At 48.5% G+C, this 25,157-nt stretch overlaps 2 protein-coding genes across 4 annotated transcripts; one reads left to right on the top strand and one right to left on the bottom strand.

The window, feature by feature from the left end:
* Positions 1-2,747: 2,747 nt before the first annotated feature.
* Positions 2,748-6,597, top strand: TMEM238 (transmembrane protein 238). 3 transcript variants are annotated; one of them, XM_048518164.1, is made up of 3 exons: positions 2,748-2,853; positions 3,836-4,259; positions 6,358-6,597. In XM_048518164.1, the coding sequence occupies exon 2, from the start codon at positions 3,901-3,903 to the stop codon at positions 4,255-4,257; it is 357 nt and encodes a 118-aa protein (XP_048374121.1). In that variant the 5' UTR covers positions 2,748-2,853; positions 3,836-3,900; the 3' UTR covers positions 4,258-4,259; positions 6,358-6,597. The 3 variants fall into 3 exon arrangements, with proteins under 3 accessions (XP_048374121.1, XP_048374122.1, XP_048374120.1); XM_048518165.1 differs by lacking the exon at positions 2,748-2,853 and adding an exon at positions 2,886-2,946; XM_048518163.1 differs by lacking the exon at positions 2,748-2,853 and having other exon boundaries at positions 3,539-4,259.
* A 1,523-nt stretch (positions 6,598-8,120) lies between these two features.
* Positions 8,121-16,873, bottom strand: LOC125445156 (leucine-rich repeat extensin-like protein 2). Its single transcript, XM_048518035.1, has 4 exons — positions 16,813-16,873; positions 15,243-15,368; positions 12,461-12,545; positions 8,121-8,606 (listed from the first exon to the last, which is right to left on the bottom strand). Exons 3-4 carry the CDS (start codon positions 12,496-12,498, stop codon positions 8,243-8,245), a joined length of 402 nt encoding a protein of 133 aa, XP_048373992.1. The 5' UTR covers positions 12,499-12,545; positions 15,243-15,368; positions 16,813-16,873; the 3' UTR covers positions 8,121-8,242.
* Between the last annotated feature and the right edge of the window lie 8,284 nt (positions 16,874-25,157).

Raw genomic sequence — 25,157 nt, 5'->3', positions numbered from 1 at the left:
CAAGTCGATCCCGGAGTTGCCAAGTGGCCGGAACTGGCTTGTGCCTCGGGGGTCACTTGTTGCTGCGACGCAGGATCTGCGCGCAAAGTTGCTTTCGACGTCGCTGCCGATGTGTTGTGACAATGAATGGACACCCTGCAGCTTGTGGAGGGATCCAGCGAGCGATCGCATCCCTTGATGTCAATCAAGACTTTGCAACTTTACTTATTGTATTATGTTTTTTTTATCATTTACTCTTAAGAAGCAAGGCTTCTTAATATAATACAGTAAGTAAAGCTGCAAAGTCTTGATTGACATGAAGCGATGTGATCGCTCGCTGGATCCCTACACAAACTGTAGGGTTCTCCAGCCTCACACAACGTGTGCGCCATGCATGACCCACATCTTTGCACCGACCAGGAAGTAAAGCTGTGGACTTTCTGCCCTCTGTGGCCACGTGTCTCTCTGATCTTGAGTGCTACTTATGCGCATTTAGGCAACAGACTTCCTTATGATTCAGTCCTACTGAATGTGAGCTTACTTCTATTCATGTAGTATCTATTCATGTAGCAGAATCTATCTGCGTTCTTTAGAATACTAGTTTACAATTGCTTCAGAAGAAGAAGAGTTTGGATTTATATCCCCCCTTTCTCTCCTGTAGGAGACTCAAAGGGGCTTACAATCTCCTTGCCCTTCCCCCCTCACAACAAACACCCTGTGAGGTGGGTGGGGCTGAGAGAGCTCTGAGAAGCTGTGACTAGCCCAAGGTCACCCAGCTGGCGTGTGTGGGAGTGCACAGGCTAATCTGAATTCCCCAGATAAGCCTCCACAGCTCAGGCGGCAGAGCGGGGAATCAAACCCGGTTCCTCCAGATTAGAATGACCCTGCTCTTAACCACTCCGCCACTGCTGCTCCTACAAGGGCCACCAATTCCAACCCCCTGCTATGCAGGGGCACACAAGCAGCTTTGGAGCACCGAGGGTCTTGTAACCAGAACAACAAAGGTGTAACCAGAACAACAAAGGCAAGATGGTCTCAGGATACAAAAGAACAGATAAGCTAGGGACAACAAAACCATGCAGGGCTTTGAAGCTCAGGCTGTTGCATCCGGTTTAGGAGGGGGGACAGAAGCTGTCATAGGTACCAAAAGACGGGGCATCACAAAAACATACCAAGGATAAGGCTGTGCATGATACATGTGCGCTGTCTCCCTGAGAAAAGCATGCCGGGCGATTTCTTGCAGGGTGGGGACGTCACTTCCCCAACCCGTACGTGCCGTGGTTTTTAGGGAAATGAAAGATTCTTCTGCAGGTTAGAAACAGTGAATCTGAAATAGGAACTGGGCAGGGTAAAGATGCTCAGTTTGCTTGTAAGCAGAAAGCCCCTCTCAGTTCAATGGAATTTAGTCCCTGTGAATTGTCTTTTGGGGCAGAAGCAGCCCTGGAGTAACCCTCAAGCAAAATAAGTACATACTTGTGGCCTCAAGTAAAGAGGGCCCCATAGAGATTTTTCTTGCCTGTGATGGATTTACGGTGGACCATGGTAAAATGTTGCAGTTGAACCAGGGCCCATAAAAAGCCCCCACAACAAATAAAAAAAATATATAACTATAGCACTGAATACCATGCCGATACATTACAACTTTCTAGGCCTCTCGGTGAGGCTCAAATTGTAATGAAAGGCCAACAAACAGCTAAAGAAGAAGAAGAGGAGGAGGAGGAGGAGGAAGAGTTTGGATTTATAGAAGAAGAAGAAGAAGAAGAAGAAGAAGAAGAAGAAGAAGAAGAAGAAGAAGAAGAAGAAGAAGAAGAAGAGTTGGATTTATATCTCCCCATTCTCTCCTTTAGGAGACTCAAAGGGGCTGACAATCTCCTCGCCCTTCCCCCCTCACAACAAACACCCTGTGAGGTAAGTGGGGCTGAGAGAGCTTCGGAAAGCTGTGACTAGCCCAAGGTCACCCAGCTGGCATGTGTGGGAGTGCACAGGCTAATCTGAATTCCCCAGATAAGCCTCCACAACTCAAGCAGCAGAGCTGGGAATCAAACCCGGTTCCTCCAGATCAGAGTGCGCCTGCTCTTAGCCACTACGCCACTGCTGCTCCTATACCCTGTTTCTCTCCTGTAGGAGACTCACAGGGGCTGACAATCTCCTTTCCCTTCTCCCCCCCCCCCCCACACACACACAACAAACACCCTGTGAGGCGGGTGGGGCTGAGAGAGCTCCAAAGAGCTATGACTAGCCCAAGGTCACCCAGCTGGCATGTGTTGGAGTGTGCAAGCTAATCTGGTTCACCACAGCTCAAGTGGCAGAGCGGGGAATCAAACCCGGTTCTCCAGATTAGAGTGCACCTGCTCTTAGCCACTACAACAGGCTGGCTCACCATGAAAGGCCAACAACCAGCTAAAGAGCTGGCAGCTGTGATATCTAACGTGTGTGTGTGTGTATATATAGTTTACTATTGTTTTCGTTTTGAATTACATATACAGTATATGGGGAACCATAACCTTGACAGCTTTGAGGGCCTCCAAAGGTCTGGATCCAGCCCTGGGCAGTAGCCTTTTGGAAGCCCAGCCGTGTGGGCAGAGGCACCGTGTTTGCACAAGCAGCTTTAAACACACACACACACACACACACACACACACACACACACACACACACACACACACACACACACGAAATGCTTTTCTGCACCTCAACGGCTGTAAACGCCCAACACTGGCCTGGTGTCACCGCTCCTTCCAACTTTTCCCCAGCCTCTGATTGGCTGACTGCACAAAAGGTAAGCAGGAAGTGTCTTTCATGTGTTTTCTGTGCCGAACGGATTGGACAAGCGCACTACCGAAGAATGTGCTTGAGATACAAAGTTCTCAAAGGGTGAGGCTCTGTTTATGACCGTGCTGTGCTGGGTTAGGAAAGGAGGGGACGGGAGAAGAAGAGGTCTCCCAGGTTTTCTGGGGGCAAAGCAAGGTGCACAGCTTCCCGTGGCTTCTTTGAAGCGAGAGCAAATTGTCCAAACCGGGGGAGAGTTCAAGGAACCGAGGCTTCAAATGACGCAGGAATCTTGTGGCAGCTTGAAGATGAATGCTTCTTGAATTGTGGCCTCGATAGATGGGGTGTTGTGGGGTTTCCGGGCTGCATGGCCGTGTTCCAGTAGCACACAGCCCGGAAACCTCAACACACCTTAATGATTCCAGCCGTGAAAGCCTTCGACCGTACATTAGATAGATGCAGAGCAGGCCAGGAGAGGGGAAGGCGAGGCAATTGTAAGCCGCTTACAGGAGAGAAAAGCAGGGGATAAGCGGGGTGTAAATAGCAACGCTCCTTCTGCACAGGTGTCTGACAAAAAGCAGGTGCTTGAACTCCGTTAATGCGGAAACACAATTTGTTTTAGCCTTTCAAGAATCCAAAGGACCCTAGCTTAAATTCTGAGGGGCAGGACTCTTGTGGGCAAAGTTGTCCCCCCCCCCCCCCGGATTTAATATCAGTTATCTCCTGGCGGAGAGCAGAAGAGGGGGGGAATTCCCGGCTTCTCAGGGGAAGGTAGAGTTAATTCCTCTGATACCTGTTTTGGTCCCTCCCCTTTAGAACTGGCTGGACAGCTTTGCCAAGTCTTTTCTACCTGGGCCACTCCTCTCCCTTTCTTGGGCTTGGGTAGGCCCTTTGCCGTTTCTTCTCTTCCCCCCCCCCCCCTTGAAACCAACCAACAAGGCCCTGTCCTTTCCTCCTACCCTCTGAAACACCTTTGTGGTTTCCCCCAGGGTCTGATCTCGTGTCACCTGCTCAGAGAACTTGCCGTCTACTTGTGTCTCTCTCTTTCTCTCACCCTTCCCCCCCTTGTCTAATTCCATGCCCCCAGCCCTCATCTCTGTCCTCTAGACCGAGTACTGAAGGAAGGGGCTCCCGCCAATTCACCCCCATCCCATGGGGTCTTCCGGATTGAGCCGTTGCCGGCTGGCCTTGGTCTTTGCGGTGCTCATGGACGCAGCGGGCACAGCAGCCCTCCTGACTGGCATCTTCGCCCGCCTACGCCTCCGAGGCCGGGATTTTGGGGACCTTTTGATATATTCCGGGGCAGTGCTGGTGTTTCTGAGCCTCCTGGGCTGGATCATGTGGTACACGGGCAATATTGAGATAGCCCCCGAAGAGCTGGCGAGGGACTATGGCGCCAAGGGAGGCACGTTGGCACGGCTCGCCAGGAAGATCTCACGGACTTGGTCTAGGAGCCAGGCCGGCGGGCTGGCCATGAGGACGATGCCGAGCAGCCGGGAAGCAGCGTAAAGGTAACGTGGATGCCCCTTGGTTGATTTCCTTGGGTCTGTCCCCTATAGCCAGTAAGAGGGCAAGCTTCTTAACTTGGTGGGGTTGCCAACTACCAGGTTGGGCCTGGAGATCTCCTGGAATTGCAACTGATTTCCGGACGACAGAGCTTCCTGTAGAAAATGGCTCAGTGGGAGGATGGAATTGTGGCCTCCCCCCACACCGGGCATCCCTAGGACCTCCCCAACTTGGAATTGGTAGCCCTGTTCATTAGCAGCCACTTGATATGCAGTTGTTAGATGTGAACCTGGTCAGTTGGCAACACGGACAACCTTCTGAGCATTTTGTGGGTGAAGTAACATCTGTCTTTACCCTCTTCCTTTGTCAGATAATTTATGGTGTCTAAAGCACCATAGGTGTTAGTTGTTCCTCTGAACCACAGGTGTCAAACTCGCGGCCCTCCAGATGCTATGGACTACAGTTCCCATCATCCCCTGCTAGCATCATGCTGACAGGGGATGATGGGAATTGTAGTCCATAGCATCTGGAGGGCTGCGAGTTTGACACCTATTTCTCAGCACTGTCACAATCTGCAGTTGGGGTAATGGAAGAGCAGTGAAAGGGTGAATGTTCCCCTCTGCCCCATCTTTGTATGGGTCACTTATGGGGCTTCTAACTGGCATCTGCACCAACCTGGATAGCCCAGGTAGCCTGATCTTGTCAGATCTTGGAAGCTAAGCAGGTTCGGCCCAGCAAACTGTACCTGTTTGTCTCTTGCCTTGAAAACCCCACAGAGGGCTGCAACTTGACCACATTTTGAACAGCCAAGTAGCATTTATGATTGTGAGTCTGGGGATCTAGCAACCCTAGATTTATTTACAGAGCACAGGAGGGGCCCAGTACACAAAATTGTCTTACGGAACTTAGTGTCCCAAGGGTTTTTCCAAACGGGCGGGTAGACAAATTCACCATGAGTGTTACTAACAGCTAATAGAAACTCCGTGTTCAGAACCAGTTGCCAGAGACAATGCGGTATTTTTACGCCCCGTTTTTGGGCTACCCAGAGGCTGTGAGAGCATGCCGGACCAGATGGCGGTTCCCTTTCATTCATCTGATATCCTTTTACATGCTTGGAGAACCACGGCTCGGCTGTGTTTCTCTTCTGTTCGGTGACTTCCCTTCTCCCCTTTGTTCCTCTTTCGGCCCCTTCGTCAAACTTTTAATGTTTCATGCCCTGAAACCGGAGACGGGTTGGTTTTGTCTCGATTTGAAACAAGAGACAATTCCCACCCGCCCCGAGCCCATTACCCCAGCGCTTGCCTCTGTTTTTGGCCTTTCAAGCTGAACACAGACGGGCCGACGGGCCACGTGGGGCAGCTCACTGAGGTATCCATAACTTCTTGGTTATCAGGGCTGTGAAAACAGAGGCCTTGTCAAACACTAGAGATGGGCGTCAGGCAGAGGCGTATCTAGGGAAAATGGAGCCTGGTGCGAAATCTGTTTTGCTCCCCCCCCCATGTTTGTGTTTTTTGCATTTTTAGTGCTTTTTCAGTTTTCGGCCTGCAGGGGGCGCAGTTTTTAGGCCAGCAGCATCCAAATTTCAGGGTATCTTTAGGAGACTATCCTGATGATACCAGCCAGGTTTGGTGAAGTTTGGTTCAGGGGGTCCAAAGTTATGGACCCTCAAAGGTGTAGCCCCCATCTCCTATTAGCTCCCATTGGAAACAATGGGGGATGGGGCACCCCCTTTGGGAGTCCATAACTGTGAACCCCCCTGAACCAAACCTCACCTAACTTGGGTGGTATCATCAGGAGAGTCCCCCGAAAACTCCCTAAAATTTTGGTTCTGCTAGCCTAAAAACTGCACCCCCTGCAAGCCAAAAACTGAAAAACACTAAAAAAATACAAAAAACAAACCTGAAATTTTTGCTGCCCCCCGCCCCCCCCCCCGCAGGCGCATGCCCAGTGCAATGCACACACACCGGTCCCCCTTGTAGCTCCGCCTCTGGCATCAAGCACGGTTGGTGGGCAGGGTTGGAGAGCTCAGACCAATTCCTCTCCCTGCCACAAGAGTTCTAAATTGGAGGATCTTGATGCCATCTCCCTCTTACTTTTCCGCAGGTGACCACCCACATCAAGCTTGCGATTAACAGGAGGACCCTTTAAGAAGGATGGATGAGCTCGGCAACATGGATAATGTTTTCCTGCCAGCACCAGAGGTGACCTTTGGCCTACCGAAGATCAAAGCCAATGGTGGACTTTTCTCTTCCCAGTCTGACCTGCTGCCACGCCCCTTCCACATCAAGGGATTTTTTGTGTGTGTGTTCTACTTTGCATTTCAAAAACCTTTCTTTTTTGGTACCATGGTATCTGTTCGTTTATTTACACCGCAAGCTGGTAGCAGTGCTGGGGAAGAGGGGATTTTATCTTTGCCCCATTGGTGGGGCTCCTATGAACGAATCACACCTGGAGTACTACCAGTGCCAGATTTAGATGAAGAGAGGCCCTAGGGCAGTGGTGGTGAACCTTTGGCACTCCAGATGTTATGGACTACAATTCCCATCAGCCCCTGCTAGCAGGACCAATTGGCCATGCTGGCAGGGGCTGATGGGAATTGTAGTCCATAACATCTGGAGTGCCAAAGGTTCGCCACCACGGCCCTAGGGTATTCCACCCTCCCAACCTTCTACCCTTACAACTAGAAGAAGAAGAAGAGTTTGGATTTATATCCCCCCTTTCTCTCCTGCAGGAGACTCAAAGGGGCTGACAATCTCCTTGCCCTTCCCCCCTCACAACAAACACCCTGTGAGGTGGGTGGGGCTGAGAGAGCTCCGAGAAGCTGTGACTAGCCCAAGGTCACCCAGCTGGCGTGTGTGGGAGTGTACAGGCTAATCTGAATTCCCCAGATAAGCCTCCACAGCTCAGGCGGCAGAGCTGGGAATCAAACCCGGTTCCTCCAGATTAGATACACGAGCTCTTAACCTCCTACGCCACTACTGCTCCTAGAGGAAGATGGGGTCCACAAAATGGGGTCACAAAACAGGGTCCACTTTAGTGAAGTCCTAGAAAGACAAAATCAACACACAAATCAACGCTTAAGTCAGTATCCTTCTGAAATGGGGTACAAAGAAAATTACTGAAGCGTTATTTGGGGACTACAGTGTGTGAAGTCAGCATGAGTAAGAAAAGACTTTGATAATAAGGACTTTTATAAAAATATTATAAACTTTGGCTGGAAGTCTCGTAGATTTTGAGGTCTTAAGCTTTGACCTGCAAAGACAGTAAGTAAATCCAGCACTGAGTAGAATCATAGAGTTGGAAGAGATCACCAAGGCCATCAAGTCCAACCCCCTGCCGTGCAGGAACATACAATCAAAGCACTCCCGACATATTTTCATCCAGCCCCTGTTTAAAAACCTCCAAAGAAGGAGACTCCACCACTCTCCGAGGCAGTGAATTCCACTGTCGAACAGCCCTGGCAGTCAGAAACTTCTTCCTAAAGTTTAGGTGGAATCTCTTTTCCTTCCCCTTGAATCCATCACTCCGTGTCCTAGTCTCCAAGACAGCAGAAAACAAGCTTGCTTCCTGTATGATACGGTCAGTATTGGGCATCACAGTTTGAAAATAATTTTGGTAAAGCTAGGACATGTCCAGAGGAGGGCAACGAAGATACTGAAGGGTCTGGAAACCAAATCGAAGGGGTTGGGTAAGTTTAGTGTGGAGAGGAGATGACTGAGAGGTGATATGATAGCCATCTTCAGGTATCTGAAGGGCTTTCATATATGGAGAAGGCACCTAGCCTAGGATGGTAAGGAACTGTAGGCCCCCCCCCCCCCGGGAGCCCTGGAAGGAGATATACAAACTTAGGAGTCTACCACAATAAACACAAAACTAAACTCTTTTATTGGAAAAGGAAAAGGTCCGTTGGGATTGCAACATTGGGTTGTTAATCTGCCGCCTATTGTCCAATCAGAGCCGGCCCCTGCTCAGCTACCAAGGTTCCTTCTTATGGTTCTGGTGGGGGTGGCTCCTGAGGTGGCGGCAGATCCTCCATAGCTGGTGGCGGAGGTTCGGGGCTTAGTGGCGGCGGTTCGGGGCTCGGTTCCTGGCTCACGTCAGGGCTCGGTTCGGGGCTCCAGTCCCGTTGCAACCGGATTTCCTCTAGCTCTAGGGGCTCCGGGCTCCATCCCACCTGTTTCGAGAGTCTTCTTTGCGGCCAGGCGTCTTCCCCCTGTGTTGACACGGTTCCCTCCTGGACCTCCGATTCGGCCACACTCTCGTCATCCAAGAGCTTGACCCGGTAATCTTCTATGCCTTCACTCTCCTGTCCCTCGGAAAGCTTTTCTTTCTTTTGGAACTCTCTAAATTTACTATAAGGAGAAGAACCAAGTCAGGACTTAGTATCTGTGCGGGTTGCTCTAGAACGCAGGTCTTCACGGACCTGGCCAAGAATACTGTTCCCTCTGCCCTACAGCAACCCTACCTGGGAGTTTTGGTTAATGAAGGAGGATCAAATTGCTCATGACGTGGGGGCGGGGGGGGGGGGGATCAGAACGCCAATCTATAATATAGCAGCTAAAAACAGTTGCAAATGAACCTGACTTGGACCCCACTAGTGGGGGGGAGGGGGACGACACACAATATGGGCGCCTGTATATTTTCCCATGGGGTAATGGGAAATACTGTCAAGTCACAGCTGACTTACAGGGTTTTCAAGGCAAGAGATGTTCAGAGGTGGTTTGCAATTGCCTCCCTTTATTAGGAGCAGCAGTGGCGTAGGAGGTTAAGAGCTTGTGTATCTAATCTGGAGGAACCGGGTTTGATTCCCAGCTCTGTCTCCTGAGCTGTGGAGGCTTCTCTGGGGAATTCAGATTAGCCTGTACACTCCCACACACGGCAGCTGGGTGACCTTGGGCTACTCACAGTTCTCTCAGGACTCTCTCAGCCCCACCTGCCTCACAAGGTGTCTGTTGTGGGGAGAGGAAGGGAAAGGAGCTCCCTTGAGTCTGCTTACAGGAGAAAAAGGGGAGGTATACATCCAAACTCCTCCTCCTCCTCCTCCTCCTCCTCCTCTTCTTCTTCTTCTTCTTCTTCTTCTTCTTCTACTACTACTACTACTACTACTACTACTACTACTACTACTACTATGTGGGCTGAGAGACTTCAAAGAGAACTGTGACAGGCCCTGGGTCACCCAAAAGGCTTCATGTGGAGGAGTGGGGAATCGAACCCGGTTCTCCAGATTAGAGTCTGCCACTCTTAACCACTATACTACACTGCCTCTTTTTTTTCCTATGCCTTAAAGCAGACTGGAGGAGGCCTTTTGATCTGGGAAATTGCAGTTGGGGGGGGGGAGGGAATCCCCTCCTTTCCCATTACCCCCAGTTAGTTTATTTTATTTGCAGTGGAATTACATATCAGGGGATTTCATCCACAACAGCCTTGAGCCAATGGCAAATATGGTTGCTGCTTCCAGTGTGGTGTAGTAGTTAAGCGCGCAGGACGTGGGCACTCCAATCTGGAGAACCGGGTTTGATTCCCCGCTCTGCCACTTGGAGCTGTGGAAGTTTATCTGGGGAACTAGATTAGCTTGTGCACTCCAACACATGCCAGCTGGGTGACCTTGGGCAAGTCACAGTTCTCTCAGAACTCTCTCAGCCCTGCCTACCTCACAAGGTGTCTGTTATGGGGGGGAGTGAAAGGAGTTTGTAAGGAGAAGGGAGGGGATATAAATCCAACTTTTTTTCTTCTTCTTACCAAATGATCACAGTTTTTATCATGGGTGCGGCAAAGCAGGTTCTATTACAACTATTTAAAAAAAGGCAAGAAAAGGAATAGATAGTTGGGTGAACCCTCGTGAACAAAACTGGGAACACAAGAAATCTGCCTGCCCTCTCCAAATATAGGCTACAGTGCAACAACAGTATTGATAGATGTGACTAGTTAATATTTCTAGTCATGTACTGTGCATTTTTAATATTTACATCTTGTGTTTTCCTCTTGCACTTGCTGATTGGCTATTACTACCCTCTCATTTTTGTAAATTACATTCTGTTTCCATAATGTCAATGGACAATAACAGATTCAAGAAGGATAAATGTTCTCCTTTATTCAGTGAATAATTCACTGCCAATACACACAATTTACTTTAGAGAGGGGGTAACACAATTTCACGGAGGAGAGCTCCGTCAGTGACCCTCTGGGCATGAGCGAAGGGAACCTACATCTTCAGAAGTAGTTAACCGTGGAATACTAGTGGTATTTAGCCTGTATGCCTTGTTTGTTTGGTCCTCCAAGGCACTTGGTTGGCTGCAGCGTCCCACAGAACACCGCATTAGACAGACCAACTGGTTTAATCCAGTTGGAGTCTTCTTATGTTTGCTAGAGCCAGAGTGGGATAGTGGTTAAGAGCAGGTGGATTCTAATCTGGAGAACCAGATTTGATTCCCCGCTCCTACACATGAAGCCTGCTGAGTGACCTTGGGCTAGTCACAGTTCTTTGGAACTCTGTCAACCCCAGCTCACAAAGTGTCTGTTGTGGGAAGAAGGGAAAGGAGCTTGTAAGAAACCCTGAGTCTCCTTACAGGAGAGAGAGGTGGGGTATAAATCCAAACTCCTCCTCCTCCTCCTTCTAGTATGGATATCAATATAGATTTCTAGCTTTGTGCATTTCTCATGTTTTCAGCTTTGCCAGGGGAAAAAAGAAGCACTATCTATAAAAGGACACATATGCATCCACAAAGCATTGCATCATGGGAATCACCAAAGAAGCGGCTCAAAGGAAGAGTATGTGGGAGATCTAGATCCTCGGTTCCTATATACTATCTCTTCTTTAGGGAAGTGAATGTTGAATAGTGTCGCCCCAAATTCCTTGTGGGACAGGGCAGCTCTTCGGTTTTATCACAAGTGAGTCAGCCAGGCCACAAATAGTCTTTGGGTTGCGATTTTAAGTTCTGTTTGACTGCGGAGGGCGGCGGAGGTGGGACAAGATTTATAGCAACAAGGTACAGGGAACATTCTCATCCACCAGCTCTCTACCTTTAAACTGATTTGAGGTGAAGTTTGGCTGGCGTGACTTCCCTTGCCTGTCATTTTTAAAGGGTGGGGCTCATGCCTTTGCTAGTTCTTTCACAGAACTACAACTCCCAGCATGCATTTCTCAACCAGCCAGCGACGACGGTCTTGCCGCAGGTGCTGATCAGTTGCAAAAACAGCTCCTTTGATCAAATCTTGTACAGGTTGGGGCCAACCTACATCTGTCTATCACAGCCTAACAGTGTCCTAGGACTATTGTGTAATCTGGCTCTTGTAGGTTTTCCAATGCCAGCCAAAGATGCAGGGGAGACATTAGGAGCAAAAACTACCAGACCACGGCCACACAGCCCAGAAAACCTACAGCAACCAGTTGATGCAACCATGAAAGCCTTCAACAATATACTGTGCAATCCTTTTTTATTTTGTTTTTTGCTATGTTTAATAGCAGCAATCCCAGGGTAACATATAGGTGAAGAAGAAGAAGAAGAAGAAGAAGAAGAAGAGGAGGAGGAGGAGGAGTTTGGATTTATATCCCCCCTTCTGTAGGAGACTCAAAGGGGCTTACAATCTCCTTGCCCTTCCCCCTCACAACAAACACCCTGTGAGGTAGGTGGGGCTGAGAGAGCTCCGAGAAGCTGTGACTAGCCCAAGGTCACCCAGCTGGCGTGTGTGGGAATGTACAGGCTAATCTGAATTCCCCAGATAAGCCTCCACAGCTCAGGCGGCAGAGAGGAGAATCAAACCCGGTTCCTCCAGATTAGATATACGAGCTCTTAACCTCCTATGCCACTGCTGATCCTAGAAGAAGAAGAAGAAGAAGAAGAAGAAGAAGAAGAAGAAGAAGAGGAGGAGGAGGAGGAGGAGGAGGAGGAGGAGGAGGAGTTTGGATTTATACCCCCCCCCTTTCTCTCCTGTAAGCAGACTCAAGGGAGCTCCTTTCCCTTCCTCTCCCCACAACAGACACTTTGTGAGGCAGGTGGGGTGTAGGAGTGCGGAAACACATCTGGTTCACCAGATAAGCCTCCGCCACTCAGGTGGAAGAATGGGGAATCAAACCCGGTTCTCCAGATTAGAATCCACCTGCTCTTAACCACACTGGCACACCAGCTTCCTCCACACAGAGACACCCCACCCCCTGCAGCCCAGGGGCAAATGCTCTCAGTCAGTCCCCAAAGAGCCCATGACTTACCAACCGTAAAAGAGACACGCGCCCAAGACAACCACCATGACGCAGGTTCCGCCGAGGATCCCCGCATTGCGCCGTTGAGCAGTACCTGCCAAAGGAAACCATCTGTCTTGAGGAAGGAGACTCTTCACAAGGATGCTGAGGTGTATTGGTTGAGAGACAGGATTGCAGACAGATAGAGCACGCCCCAATCATCACTGTATGGAAACCACAAGATATTCCTGCCTAGCTGAAAAGGGGTCTTGTCCCATCAGCTCACATCAATCCTGACCTCAAACTGGGGTTGCCAACTATTTATTATTGTTACTTCATTTGATTGGTTGGTCGCCCTTCCCCTCACAGGCTCAGGGTGGCTTCTAACATAAAGACGATAAAATGATGCAGAGCAATCAAAATACCCCCAAGGGTTAGAACTTTCACAAATCACATGCTAAAATCCCCACAGCCTACAAAGAAGAAAGGAAGGAACGGGAGAGGATGGGGAAGAGATCACAAATGACAAGACGGAGGAAATGGCTGTTTGGAGGGTGGACTCCAGGGTGTTATACTAAGGCCTCTCCCATCTCAAAAATGCTCCCTCCCTTGGCACCGTTCCTCAAGTCTGCAGAAATGTTCAACCCTGCAACTTGCCTAACCACATTCCCTAACCCATTCCAAACTACTATGACCCCACTACAGGTCCTTTTTTTCTCTGCAACGGCATATTGTTTGTATCAACAGCACAGGTTCAAACCAGAGGTGGGATCCAGCAGGTTCTCACCAGTTCCCGAGAGTGGGTTACTAATTATTTGTGTGTGCCGAGAGGGGGTTACTAATTGGGTCAACTTTTCCGTTAGAAATTCCATTAGGTCCAAAAATCATAAAGTCCTGTTGTTTCCTATGTGGCTGGTTAGCGAAGGTAGAAAACGGGATAATTCTCCCTGTTGGGCTGTTTTAAAAACATGTTTTAGAAATATGGTAAAGTTCCTTGTTTAAGGAAAGTATCCTCCTTTTGATTTCTAGAAACAAAATTAAGTATTTGAAAGTATTAAGTATTTGACAGGCAGTCAATTTGAGGAGAAGTAGTTGTTTCTGTTGGCAGTAGACGATAGGACTTGCTATAATGAGTTTAAATTATGGGCAGAAAGGTACCAGCTGGAAATTAGGAACTTTTTTTTACAGTAACAGAGAAATTATTAATGCCCCGCCCCCGGAATGCCCAGCCACACCCCCGTCGTGCCACGCCCAGCCCCATTGGCGCTACGCCACTGTTTGAATCCCACCACCATGGGAACCTGTTACTAAAATTTTTGGATCCCACCACTGGTTTAAACCGAACTGTAGCTCCCTCATAGAATCATAGAGTTGGAAGGGACCCTGAGGGCCATCAAGTCCAACACCCTGCGATGCAGGAATACACAATCAAAGCACTCCTGGCAGATTTCCATCCAGCATTCTTTAAAAACCTCCAAAGAAGGAGACTCCACCACACTCCGAGGCAGTGCGTTCCACTGTCAAACAGCCCTGTTTGTCAGGAAGTTTCCTGATGTTTAGGTGGAATCTCTTTTCCTTCACCTTGAACTCATTACCCCTGGTCCTTGTCTCTGGAGCAGCAGAAAACAATCTCTTCATAGGGCATGTCAATTCTGTGAGTGGAGCTAGGGGTGGCTTTATCATTTATTTAAAATATTTTCATGCCCAAGACTGTGAAGAGTCAACACATTCAAACAAAGTTTAAAATGCATACATCAAAAAATTAAAGCAAGCGCCCCAGCAGGAAAGTCCTCACCCACTGGCAGAAGGCAGTGGTAGAGAATTGACGGAGAATTCTCTGCACCTTATCATACTTTCCCTTTGGGGAATAAGTATAAAACTGTGGAATAGGTATAAAACCGGTGCAAACCTTAATGTAAGAATGCCACTAACAACAATTTGTGCAGTGCTTTCAGCACTCAAAGCCCTTTGTCGTTTCCCAGATCAGAAATCCTCACAACAGCCCTGCAAGGTAGGTCCAGAGGTGGGATCCAGCAGGTTCTCACAGGTTCCCGAGAGTGGGTTACTAATTATTTGTGTGTGGCGAGAGGGGGTTACTAATTGGAGATTTTGCCACGTGATCTTTGCCTTAGTTATGCCCCTTCTCTCAGTAGTAGCGTGCAGAACTTGAAGCAGTCTAGCAGGAGGTCCCCCGGTGTGCGTGGCAGCCTGCGCCTGCGTGCATTTGTTTCCTGCCCAAGGACCGGCGCAGCGGCTGAGTCCTTGCCACAGCCCCGCCCAGGAATGCCCCATCCCCGGAATGCCCGGCCACGCCCCCGTCGTGCCCCACCCAGCCCCATTGGCGCTACGCTACAGTTTGAATCCCACCACCATGGGAACCTGTTACTAAAAATTTTGGATCCCACCACTGGGTAGGTCCATGTTATTAAACTCAAGTTGAAGTTTGTGGCTGATGTGACATTTACAATGAATGATGTCCCAGAATGGTGGCGAACCTTTGGCACTCCAGATGTTACAGACTACAATTCCCATCAGCCCCTGCCAGCATGGCCAATTGGCCATGCTGGCAGAGGCTGATGGGAATTGTAGTCCATAACATCTGGAGTGTCAAAGGTTCGCCACCACGGTATGATAGCGGGTTCTTTTAACTACTGTTCTATACCAAGTCCCGTAGATACAGGTCCCGAAGAACCGGGATATCCCTGAAACACCAGGGTTGAAGGAAGATGCCCAAGAATTGCCCAACAAATAAGTAGCAATTGTGCTTTAGTGACACCATAAACTCATTTGCCCAGAGAAGCTCTTGTCTCACCATCGATGATATGGTGGTAGCAGGTATTATTAAGGTAGCAGCATTTTTTCTGTAGGCACTGCTTCGGATAGAATTTTTCCGCTTCCGCACCACACGTATGCCGGTGAGAGGGCTCCTGGTTGCATGCTAGAAGACAGAATGAGAACATGGTGTAGTGGTTAAGAGCAGGTGGATTCTAATCTGGAGGATCGGGTTTGATTCCCCACTCCTCCGCCTGAGTGGCTGGGGCTTATCTGGTGAACCAGATGTGTTTCCGCACTCCTACATTCCTGCTGGGTGATCTTGGCCTAGTCACAGTTCTTTCAGAACTCTCTCAGCCCCACCTGCCTCACAAGGTGTCTGTTGTGGGGAGAGAAAGGGAAAGGAGCTTGAAAGCCACCTTGAGTCTCCTTTACAGGAGAGAAAGGTGGGGTATAAATCCAAACTCTTCTTCTTCTCCATTTGGCCTAGGTCTCATGCGCAAAGGGAGCATCAGATTTAAAGACTTGATGATTTTTTGGCATTTGATAAGCTTTGCAATTTGTTTACATGTGCATCGCGTGGCCTCTTTTTCTTTTTCTTTCCTTCAGGAAAAAAACAGAAATAAAGCAAGAGGAAAAAATCTTAAGAAGAATACACATAAATACTAAAATATTATGACAGTGGTGGAACATCTAGACAAATGTGTCTATAAATGGTTTCCAAATATCTAATAACAAATCCATGCGCAATTGCCTGCATATGTTCTAAGGTCTTCCATCCATTGATTTACCAGCTTTTATCCTCCCAGCATGGTGTAGTGGTTAAGAGCAGGTGCACTCTAATCTGGAGAACTGGGTTTGATTCCCCGCTCTGCCACTTGAGCTGTGGAGGCTTATCTGGTGAACCAGATTAGCTTGTGCACTCCAACACATGCTAGCGGGGTGACCTTGAGCTAATCATAGGCTGATTCCGCATGGGCCAAAAACAGCAGTGTGAAAATGGTGTGAAAATGGTGTAAAAGGGTTTAAAATAATGTAAGAGGGTTTATACTGTTTTCACACCGTTTTCACACCGCTTTTTTTGGCCCATGCGGAATCAGCCATAGTTCTTTGGAGCTCTCTCAGCCCCACCCACCTCACAGGGTGTTTGTTGTGGGGGTGGGGGGGGAGGGAAAGGAGATTGTAAGCCCCTTTGAAAAAGGGGGATATAAATCCAAACTCCTCCTCCTCCTCCTCTCCTAAAATAAAAAGTGCCACGACCCCCTTTGCCCCCGGCATACACAGACTAGAGCAGTCCTGAAAATTTCAGGGTGTTTTTTAACCCTCCTCAAAACATCAGGTTTCCAGTCCTCAAGGCTTGCAATATTCAACTGGGGAAGAGGTGCAAATACGGATCAGCTTGTGAATGCTCGGAGCTGTGGTTCCAATCCTTGCCTCCAGAGGGAGCCCCAGACTTTTCAGGACCAGGACTTGGGGACAGGTCAGAACTGAACAGAGTTCTCACGAAAACTCTTCTTGAAATCAGCGTTGTCAACCTTTAAATTCCCGCTGGGCTTTTGTTTGAGAAAGGGAATCAGGGGAGGAAGGTGTGGGGAGCGTTCTGTACTCACTGAGAGGCTTGAAGAAAGTCGATTGTTCACTAGCGCTAGCACCAGCTGGAAGAAAAGAACAACATGAGACCCGGAAGAGAAACAGAGCGGGCTCGCGATTCCTGCCTCGCCCCAAATGCCCACCAGCTTCGCTACTCTCCCACACCCTGAGTACCTTCCAGGACTAGTGCTCCTAGGCAAAGTAGTAAAGCCAGAGCAGGCTGGCTCATCTCTCTCTCCCTTCGGGGACGCCCATTCCATGCGGGGCCTGGGCCCACAGCAGGCTCTGCACGGCAACTGCAGAGATGCACAAACACCTTCCTCCAACAGGAGGGGAGAGCTGAGCCTGGCTCATGAGTGGTGTCAGAACTGCATGAGTGTCACAGAACCTGGGAGTTCTAGAGTGTTCAGACACCTAGCAACTGGTGAGATGGGGGAGGGGTGGTCAGGGATTCACGGTGTCATGGAGACTTGGCGGTGATGATCCACCGTATTTACCGAAATGGGCGTGTGCATTTGTTGGAAGGGAGCAGAGGGTCAGTCAGACAAAACAGGGTTTCATGCCCATGAGATTCCCCCAAGGCGTGCATTTGTGTTGATTTATATCCCACTTTTCTCTCCGGTTGGGACTCCCGAGTGGCTTTTTGAACATCGTTCTCCATTTTCTCACAACAATCTTGTGAGGTAGGCCAGGCAGAGAGTTGTGACAGGCCAAAGGTCACCTAACAGAAGTGGGGATTAAGCCCTGATCGTCCAGGATCCTAGTCTATCACTCTATCCAGGACATCCCGCTGGATCTCCAATACCTTTCTCCCATTTGGATATTCCAGGGGCAACTTCTTTGGGGTCTATTTCTTTGTGTGAAAAAAAAACCCACTGAAGAGCTATGGTGTTTCTGTGAAATAGTCCCCCCCTCCCCCCACCGGCAGGCGATAACTTTTTTGTGCCTTGGTCAGGTACAAGGGTTCCTTACAGGACAATTTTGCTATATCATCTATAAAATCTGGCAACATCTGTCCCACAGACAAGATCCTACTATTATGATTACTCACAAGTCCCATTCAGCAGAGATGTTGCTGTTCCAGGCAGCTGTTCCCTTTATACTGGGGCATCTTTAAGCCCTTCAACTTCTCCACACTTCATGACTTCCTGCTAACTCTCAGTGGCTGTCTACAGAACTCCTTAGTGGTTCCTGAATCAACTGACTCATATTTCTTCTTTTCACTTTGCAGCCAAAGTGAGTGCTCATTTTTTTAAAAAAATCATGATAGTTTTTTTGTAATAGGATAATGATCAATAGATGCCACAAATCAAATCTTTATAACATGCTGGAAGGCAACGGGACAACCATGATGTCTTCTGGATTCTCTATTAAAACAGAGTGGTGTCAATTTTGGGCTAAGAACATAAGAATTAGCCTGCTGGATCAGACCAGAGTCCATCTAGTCCAGCACTCTGCTACTCGCAGTGGCCCACCAGGTGCCTTTGGGAGCTCACAGGCAGGAGGTGAAAGCAAGGGCCTTCTGCTGCTGCTGCTGCTCCTGAGCACCTGGTCTGCTAAGGCATTTGCAATCTGAGATCAAGGAGGATCAAGATTGGTAGCCATAAATCGACTTCTCCACAAATCTGTCAAAGCCCCTTTTAAAGCTATCCAGGTGAGTGGCCATCACCACCTCCCGTGGCAGCATATTCCAAACACCGATCACGCGCTGCGTGAAGAAGTGTTTCCTTTGATTAGTCCTAATTCTTCCCCCCAGCATTTTCAACGTGGAAGGCATCTCCAGGAACCTCATTGGCATTCCACAGACTTGACTCTCTCCCATCCGGGCACACCAGTTGTGTCCAGTCACCAACCATGATTTAATCCACTAAAAGTCGCTGAGCCAGAATCTTCAGCCTGCTCTAGAAACAGCAGGAGACCAACCCTTCACGCTCATTAAGAAGCAATCACATTAAACCAAAGGTGGTCACCTCTACACTGCATACCAAACCCCTACGCCCCCATTACGCTGTTTTATTCATTCCAAGGATGCACTCACAAGGATCGTACTCTTGAAAGTTTGGATTAATTCGCTTGGGAGAAAGTTTGGATCAATTTACTTTGTGTTTCAACTTGGCAAACCTGGGCCAGAATCTTTATTTCACCCCAAAGTGTCCCCTGAATAGGAGTAGGGGGAAGAAACCTGGATGCTGGAAAGAGGTCAATATTGTAGGCGCAAAAGGTAGAAAGAGGGGTTTAGCTTTGCATACAATAAAAGTCTTCTTCTTTCCCTCCATTACTTTTCTTGTAATGGAGAGATGGCAACCAGAAAGCTGCTGACCAAAGAAACCATGCAGGCCCTAAGCTCTATTCTTTTACTGTTACTAGGCAAGCTTGACAACCCTGAAGAATGCTCCTTGTTCACTATTATATGGAATGTGCAAACTAAACTGTTTTCGAGGTCTTACTGTCCCCAGAAAGATACCTTGAAGCTGCCCTTTTCCTGAGACAGGAGAAAGAAACATGAAATTGTTTGGGCTCTTTGTAGCTAAATATTTCCCATCAAGTTTCACCAGCATGGGCCAATTGGCCGCTGCTGACAGAGGTGCCGATGGGAATTGTAGTTCCTGAACATCTTGAGAGCCGCAGGCTCCCTACCCCTGGTCTGGGGCAGGGGTAGGAGTCTCAGCTCTCCAGATGTTCGGGAACTACAATTCCCATCAGCCTCTGTCAGCATGGCCAATTGGCCATGCTGGCAGAAGCTTGATGAGGTGGATTCCCTGGAACATCTAAGTCCTGATCTAAGGTGCAAAGAGGGGCAACAAGAACAATACCGGTAAGAAAGAAACAGGGCTTTAGTTCACACAACGTCAAAGGACGAAATGCTGACATCTTCCAATAAGGATGTTGGACAACCCCAATTGTTTTGGGGAAAAGAAAGATCTCCACCTTTTTGTATGATTGATTGATGATGTGGGCATTTAGGGGTGTATTCTTTTCTGCCATTTTGATGTAACCTGTCTTTATGCTATAAAAGTGAGAACGCACTGCCATTTTGTGTGGCACCCTTGATACGGTCCAATTGGCCATGCTGGCAGAGGCTGATGGGAATTGTAGTTCCTGAACATCTGGAGAGCCGCAGGTTCCCTACCCCTGGGCTAGCCCACTGTTGGCCGAATAAAATTCTCTCTGATTTTATTCTGTATCGGCTTGAGCTTTCTTAAAGCTTATTTAGTTTTAACCCGTTATTTCACGGTTACAATATAATTCTACTTATGGATGTACACCCTATGATTGGACAGGCGCTCTTGAATTGGCCACTGAGGCTAATGTCTCAATGCACACATTTTTAAGTCTGGTTAACCTAAATAAGCACGTTAAACCTATCTGGACCGTGCCCCTTCCCTCAGACATCTGCCTCGAAATGTGTCCTTTTCTTCAAAGATCGGGCTTTGTCCCAAGCCCTTCGGCCGTCGCGATCCCTGCTCTCTCCCCGCTGCTTTCGATCAATAAAGTGGGCGATTGTGTTCATGGGCTAGGGTTCAGGGGGGACAGTCCTTGCTCCCCACCCTAGCGGGAAGAAATCTTATAGATTCCCGGCCACTCGTGGCTCCGCTGTTCCTGGCGCCCAGCGGCGTGGAAGAACAATCTAATCAAGGGTTATTAAACGCAGATACATCCCTCCGCCCTTCCCTCCGAGTCGGGCTCAGGCAGTAAAATCTGGAGCCTCCACGTTTATTGGGAGCTGAGGTCATGGCTGTGGTGCCCCCGGGGGAAATGATGGGAATTAGTGAATTCCTGCCCTGCTCGGTTACTGCGGATGCTCCAGAGACTTGTCCTGCAGTGCTCCTGCACTCCCCACCCCAGAACTGCACCCCAATATCTGCCCTTCTCTCCCCCCCAAAAAAATCCACTTACAGCCTCTAGCGCATATTCCACATTAATGGGCTTAACAGTCACTGTGGTCCAGGAACCAGAGTGAAGCTGGAAGACTCCGCTTGAAAGTCACACAGACATGAACACAGATGAACATACAAGAGAAGAAGAAGAAGAAGAAGAAGAAGAAGGAGGAGGAGGAGGAGGAGGAGGAGGAGGAGGAGGAGGAGGAGGAGGAGGAGTTTGGATTTATATTCCCCCCCTTTATCCCCTGTAAGGAGACTCAAAGGGTCTTACAATCTCCTTTCCCCTCCCCCTCCCCACAACAAACACCCTGTGAGGTGGGTGGGGCTGAGAGAGCTCCGAAGAACTGTGACTAGCCCAAGGTCACCCAGCTGGGACGTGTTGGAGTGCACACGCTGTTGTGGGGAGAGGAAGGGACAGGAGTTTATAAGCCACCTTGAGTCTCCTTACAGGAGGGAAAGGTGGGGTATAAATCCAAACTCCTCCTCCTCCTCCATCATCATCATCATCATCATCATCATCATCATCATCATCATCATCATCATCATCATCATCGACTTAGCACAGTGATGGCGAACCTTTTTGAGACCGAGTGCCCAAATTGCAACCCAAACCCCACTTATTTATCGCAAAGTGCCAACAGGGCCATTTAACCTGAATACTGAGGTTTTCGTTTAGAAAAATGGTCGGCTCCGAGGCGTGCGTTACTCGGCAGTAAGATTGGTGGTAGTCGGTGGCTTTGCTTTGAAGCAACCACGCAACTCTACCAACGGGTGAATCATGACCCTAGGAGGGTTTACTCAGAAGCAAGCCCCATTGCCAGCAACCGAGCTTACTCCCAGGTAAAGGATTGCGCTTTAGTTTTTTGCATGAAAATCAGTGGGGTTTAACAGCGTTTAACAGGGTTACCTGCACTGCTTCCCCAAAACTAGGTCTTAGGTTTAATGCTAATAATCAAGCGCAGTGGCCCAGGCCAACCTAGATGTGTGTGAGGGGGGACTCTGTTTGTGCGTGCCCACAGAGAGGGCTCTGAGTGCCACCTTTGGCACCCCTGCCATAGGTTCGCCACCACTGCTCTAGTGCATATTCCACATTAATGGGCTTAACAGTCACTGTGATCCAGGAACCCGAGTGGAGCTGGAAGACTCCGCTTGAAAGTCGCACAGACATGAACACAGATGAACATACAAGAAGAAGAACAACAACTAGAGTTTGGATTTATATTCTCCCCTTCCTCTCCTGTAAGGAGACTCAAAGGGGCTTACAATCTCCTTTCCCCTCCCCCTCCCCACAACAAACACCCTGTGAGGTGGGTGGGGCTGAGAGAGCTCCGAAGAACTGTGACTAGCCCAAGGTCACTCAGCTGGGACGTGTTGGAGTGCACAAGCTGTTGTGGGGAGAGGAAGGGAAAGGAGTTTGTAAGCCACCTTGAATCTCCTTACAGGAGGGAAATGTGGGGTATAAATCCAAACTCCTCCTCCTCCTCCTCCTCCTCCTCCTCCTCCATCATCATCATCATCATCATCATCATCATCATCATCATCATCGACATAGCAATACCCGGTGAAAGCAGGGTCATTGAAAAAGAGCACAAGAAGGTCACTAAATACCACGATTTGCAAATCGAGATTCAGCATCTATGGCAGAAACCAGCAGAGGTCATCGCAGCAGTAATTGGCACCTGGGCACCTTTCCGAAAACACGAGGGCGGCCCTTGAAACACCTGTTGTATTTTTAAACCTGTCTCGATTCTGTCGCTTTGCAGACCATGCTTGGTTTCTGACTAACACGGAGCTAGACTTCAAGGAAGCCGAGCCAAGACGCCTCGGATTCTTTGAAAAGGGCTGAGTGAAGGTGTTTAGGCCCGTTCAAATTCTTCGGTTGTCCAGGAAGGTAAAGCAATCGCTTGACTTAGAGTGGAAGTGGCACGAACCAGAACTTCAGTAATCTCTGGGCACGGCTTGGTGGCATGAAGGGAAGGGATTCTGGGATTCTGGGACAGATGCGTAGGTTACTACCCAAATAAAGTAAAAAAGAATGCACCGCAATTGTCAATACTGGCCACCAGGGGTCGCCAACCCCTTGTGAGGAAAGTAGGGTTAAGGTTGCTTCTGAGTAAGTTGTTTGACATAGCCCGCTATATTTAAAATTGCTAGCATTTAAATATGGGGATATTTGCTTGGGGGTTTGTACGGACAGAGGAGAACTGTAGCATTTGTAGTTTCTCCTTTTGGGGTGCTTCTCTAGTGGAAGATGTAATGGTACTTCTCTATTCGGTATTGGTTAGACCTCACCTGGAATATTGTGCGCAGTTCTGGGCGCCGCAATTCAAGAAGGATATTGACAAGCAGGAACGGGTCCAGAGGAGGGCAACCAAAATGGTAAAGGGTCTGGAATCCATGCCCTACGAGGAGAGGCTTAGGGAGCTGGGGATGTTTCGTTTGGGGAAGAGAAGGTTAAGAGGTGACATGATAGCCCTGTTTAGATAGTTGAAGGGATGTCATGTTGGTGAGGGAGCAAGCTTGTTTTCTGCTGCTCCAGAGACTAGGACCAGGAGTCATGGGTTCAAGGTGAAGGAAAAGAGATTCCACCTAAACATCAGGAAAAACTTCCTGACAGTCAGGGCTGTCCGACAGTGGAACACACTACCCCGGAGTGTAGTAGTCCATTAAGTTTGAAACTTTTCAGCATCACACACTATTGTACCATTTAATGCCAATCCTTGTCCCCAACATGAGTACTGAAGACCTCAGGCAGGGGAACTGCGGTGATATTGATCACACAGTAGGAACCAAAGTGTTTAACCGATTGTCTCACAGAGGGAGTAAATTCTGTCAAGCACCCAATGTGAAAAAAGGCAAACTCTATGCTGGGGATAATTAGGAAAGGAGTTGATAATAAAACTGCAATGATTGTCATGCCCTTATATAAAGCCTCACAATACTAGAACCAGGGGGCATTCATTGAAAATGCTGGGGGGAAGAATTAGGACTAATAAAAGGAAACACTTCTTCACGCAACGTGTGATTGGTGTTTGGAATATGCTGCCACTGGAGGTGGTGACGGCCACTAACCTGGATAGCTTTAAAAAGGGCTTGGACTGATTTATGGAGGAGAAGTCGATCTATGGCTACCAATCTTGATCCGCCTTGATCTCAGATTGCAAATGCCTTAACAGACCAGGTGCTCGGGAGCAGCAGCAGCAGAAGGCCATTGCTTTCACATCCTGCAGGTGAGCTCCCAAAGGCACCTGGTGGGCCACTGTGAGTAGCAGAGAGCTGGACAAGATGGACTCTGGTCTGATCCAGCAGGCTAGTTCTTATGTTCTTATGTTCTAATGAAAAGAAGCAGCCTTCAGGTACAGGTGAATGTTGTGGCTGCAGGTGACTTCCTGATGGTATCATTTAAATGCTTTGCAGTAGCCGGTGTTACAGAGGGTGATCATGGATTCTCCTCTGCCGGTCCAGCACTAATTTGCATATGTAACCTCAGCTTGTGGGTTCTGTGGGGCAGTACTTGGAAGGAGTTGCAAAGAACCAAATTTAAACAAAACAGTTTACTTCTCTTTACAAATAACATTAAACATCAACATTTAACATTTACAATTCAAGGTCCTGTTCAGGTTGCATTTCAAGTCCTTCTATTTACAGTCTACTGATATTGCCAAGTCCAAATCTTCTTTGCAAGTTGGCTGGCTCCTGAAGACTCCAAGGGCTTGATGAACAGGTTAAACATACGATGGGGAGGTCTCCCAGGAGAACTCTCACCCCATTACAACCACAAAAGAAAACCCTGAAACAATAAACTCCAACATTTACGAACACAGCAAAACAACAACTACCTTCCCAGTAGTTCCCAACAATATTGAAATTACCTTAACAAGGTGTTAAGGGCTTATAGAAATCAAGGTCCGAGTCTGGTAGCCTTGCTTCTTCTGCAAAAGAGCTCTTTCAGCCTCTCTGCTGCTCTGAGTCTCCACCCCTTACTGGGCCAACCCATTCTGGGCATGGGGGTTACACATACACACAATTTGCATTTGCAGAGAGCTAAAAAAAAAAATGACAACTCCAAAATTTAAAGCAACACTTTCCATTAGTGATTTTTAAAGGCTTACCAAAGGAAACCCCGATCTTAACCGCTTCATTATGGTTGCCCTGAAAGAGCAAACAGGGGCCATTTGTGCACTTGTGGTCTCCTTCGCATTGAGTGTGCATTCCCTTTGGGTTTGATTCCGTTTTCCCCTCTTCGGAACTCACGGTGCTTCCAGATCAGAGAAGCCTCATGGTTTCCAAAGCCGGTGAGTGCAACCTTTTCTCTCTCTTTGCAGGGAAGGTGAAGGAGACCGCTTTGCATTGAGGTTTCTTTGGGTTTTCTCACTCCTCCCTGCCTTCTCGTGCCCACACAACAGCAACTTCTCCCATTTTGATGTATTGTCGAAGGCTTTCACGGCCGGAATCAGATCCTCTGAAGATGCCAACCACAGATG

The sequence above is a fragment of the Sphaerodactylus townsendi genome, linkage group LG15 (genome assembly GCF_021028975.2).
Source record: "Sphaerodactylus townsendi isolate TG3544 linkage group LG15, MPM_Stown_v2.3, whole genome shotgun sequence".
NCBI lineage: Eukaryota > Metazoa > Chordata > Lepidosauria > Squamata > Sphaerodactylidae > Sphaerodactylus > Sphaerodactylus townsendi.
This window is presented reverse-complemented; position numbering and strand designations above follow the sequence as displayed.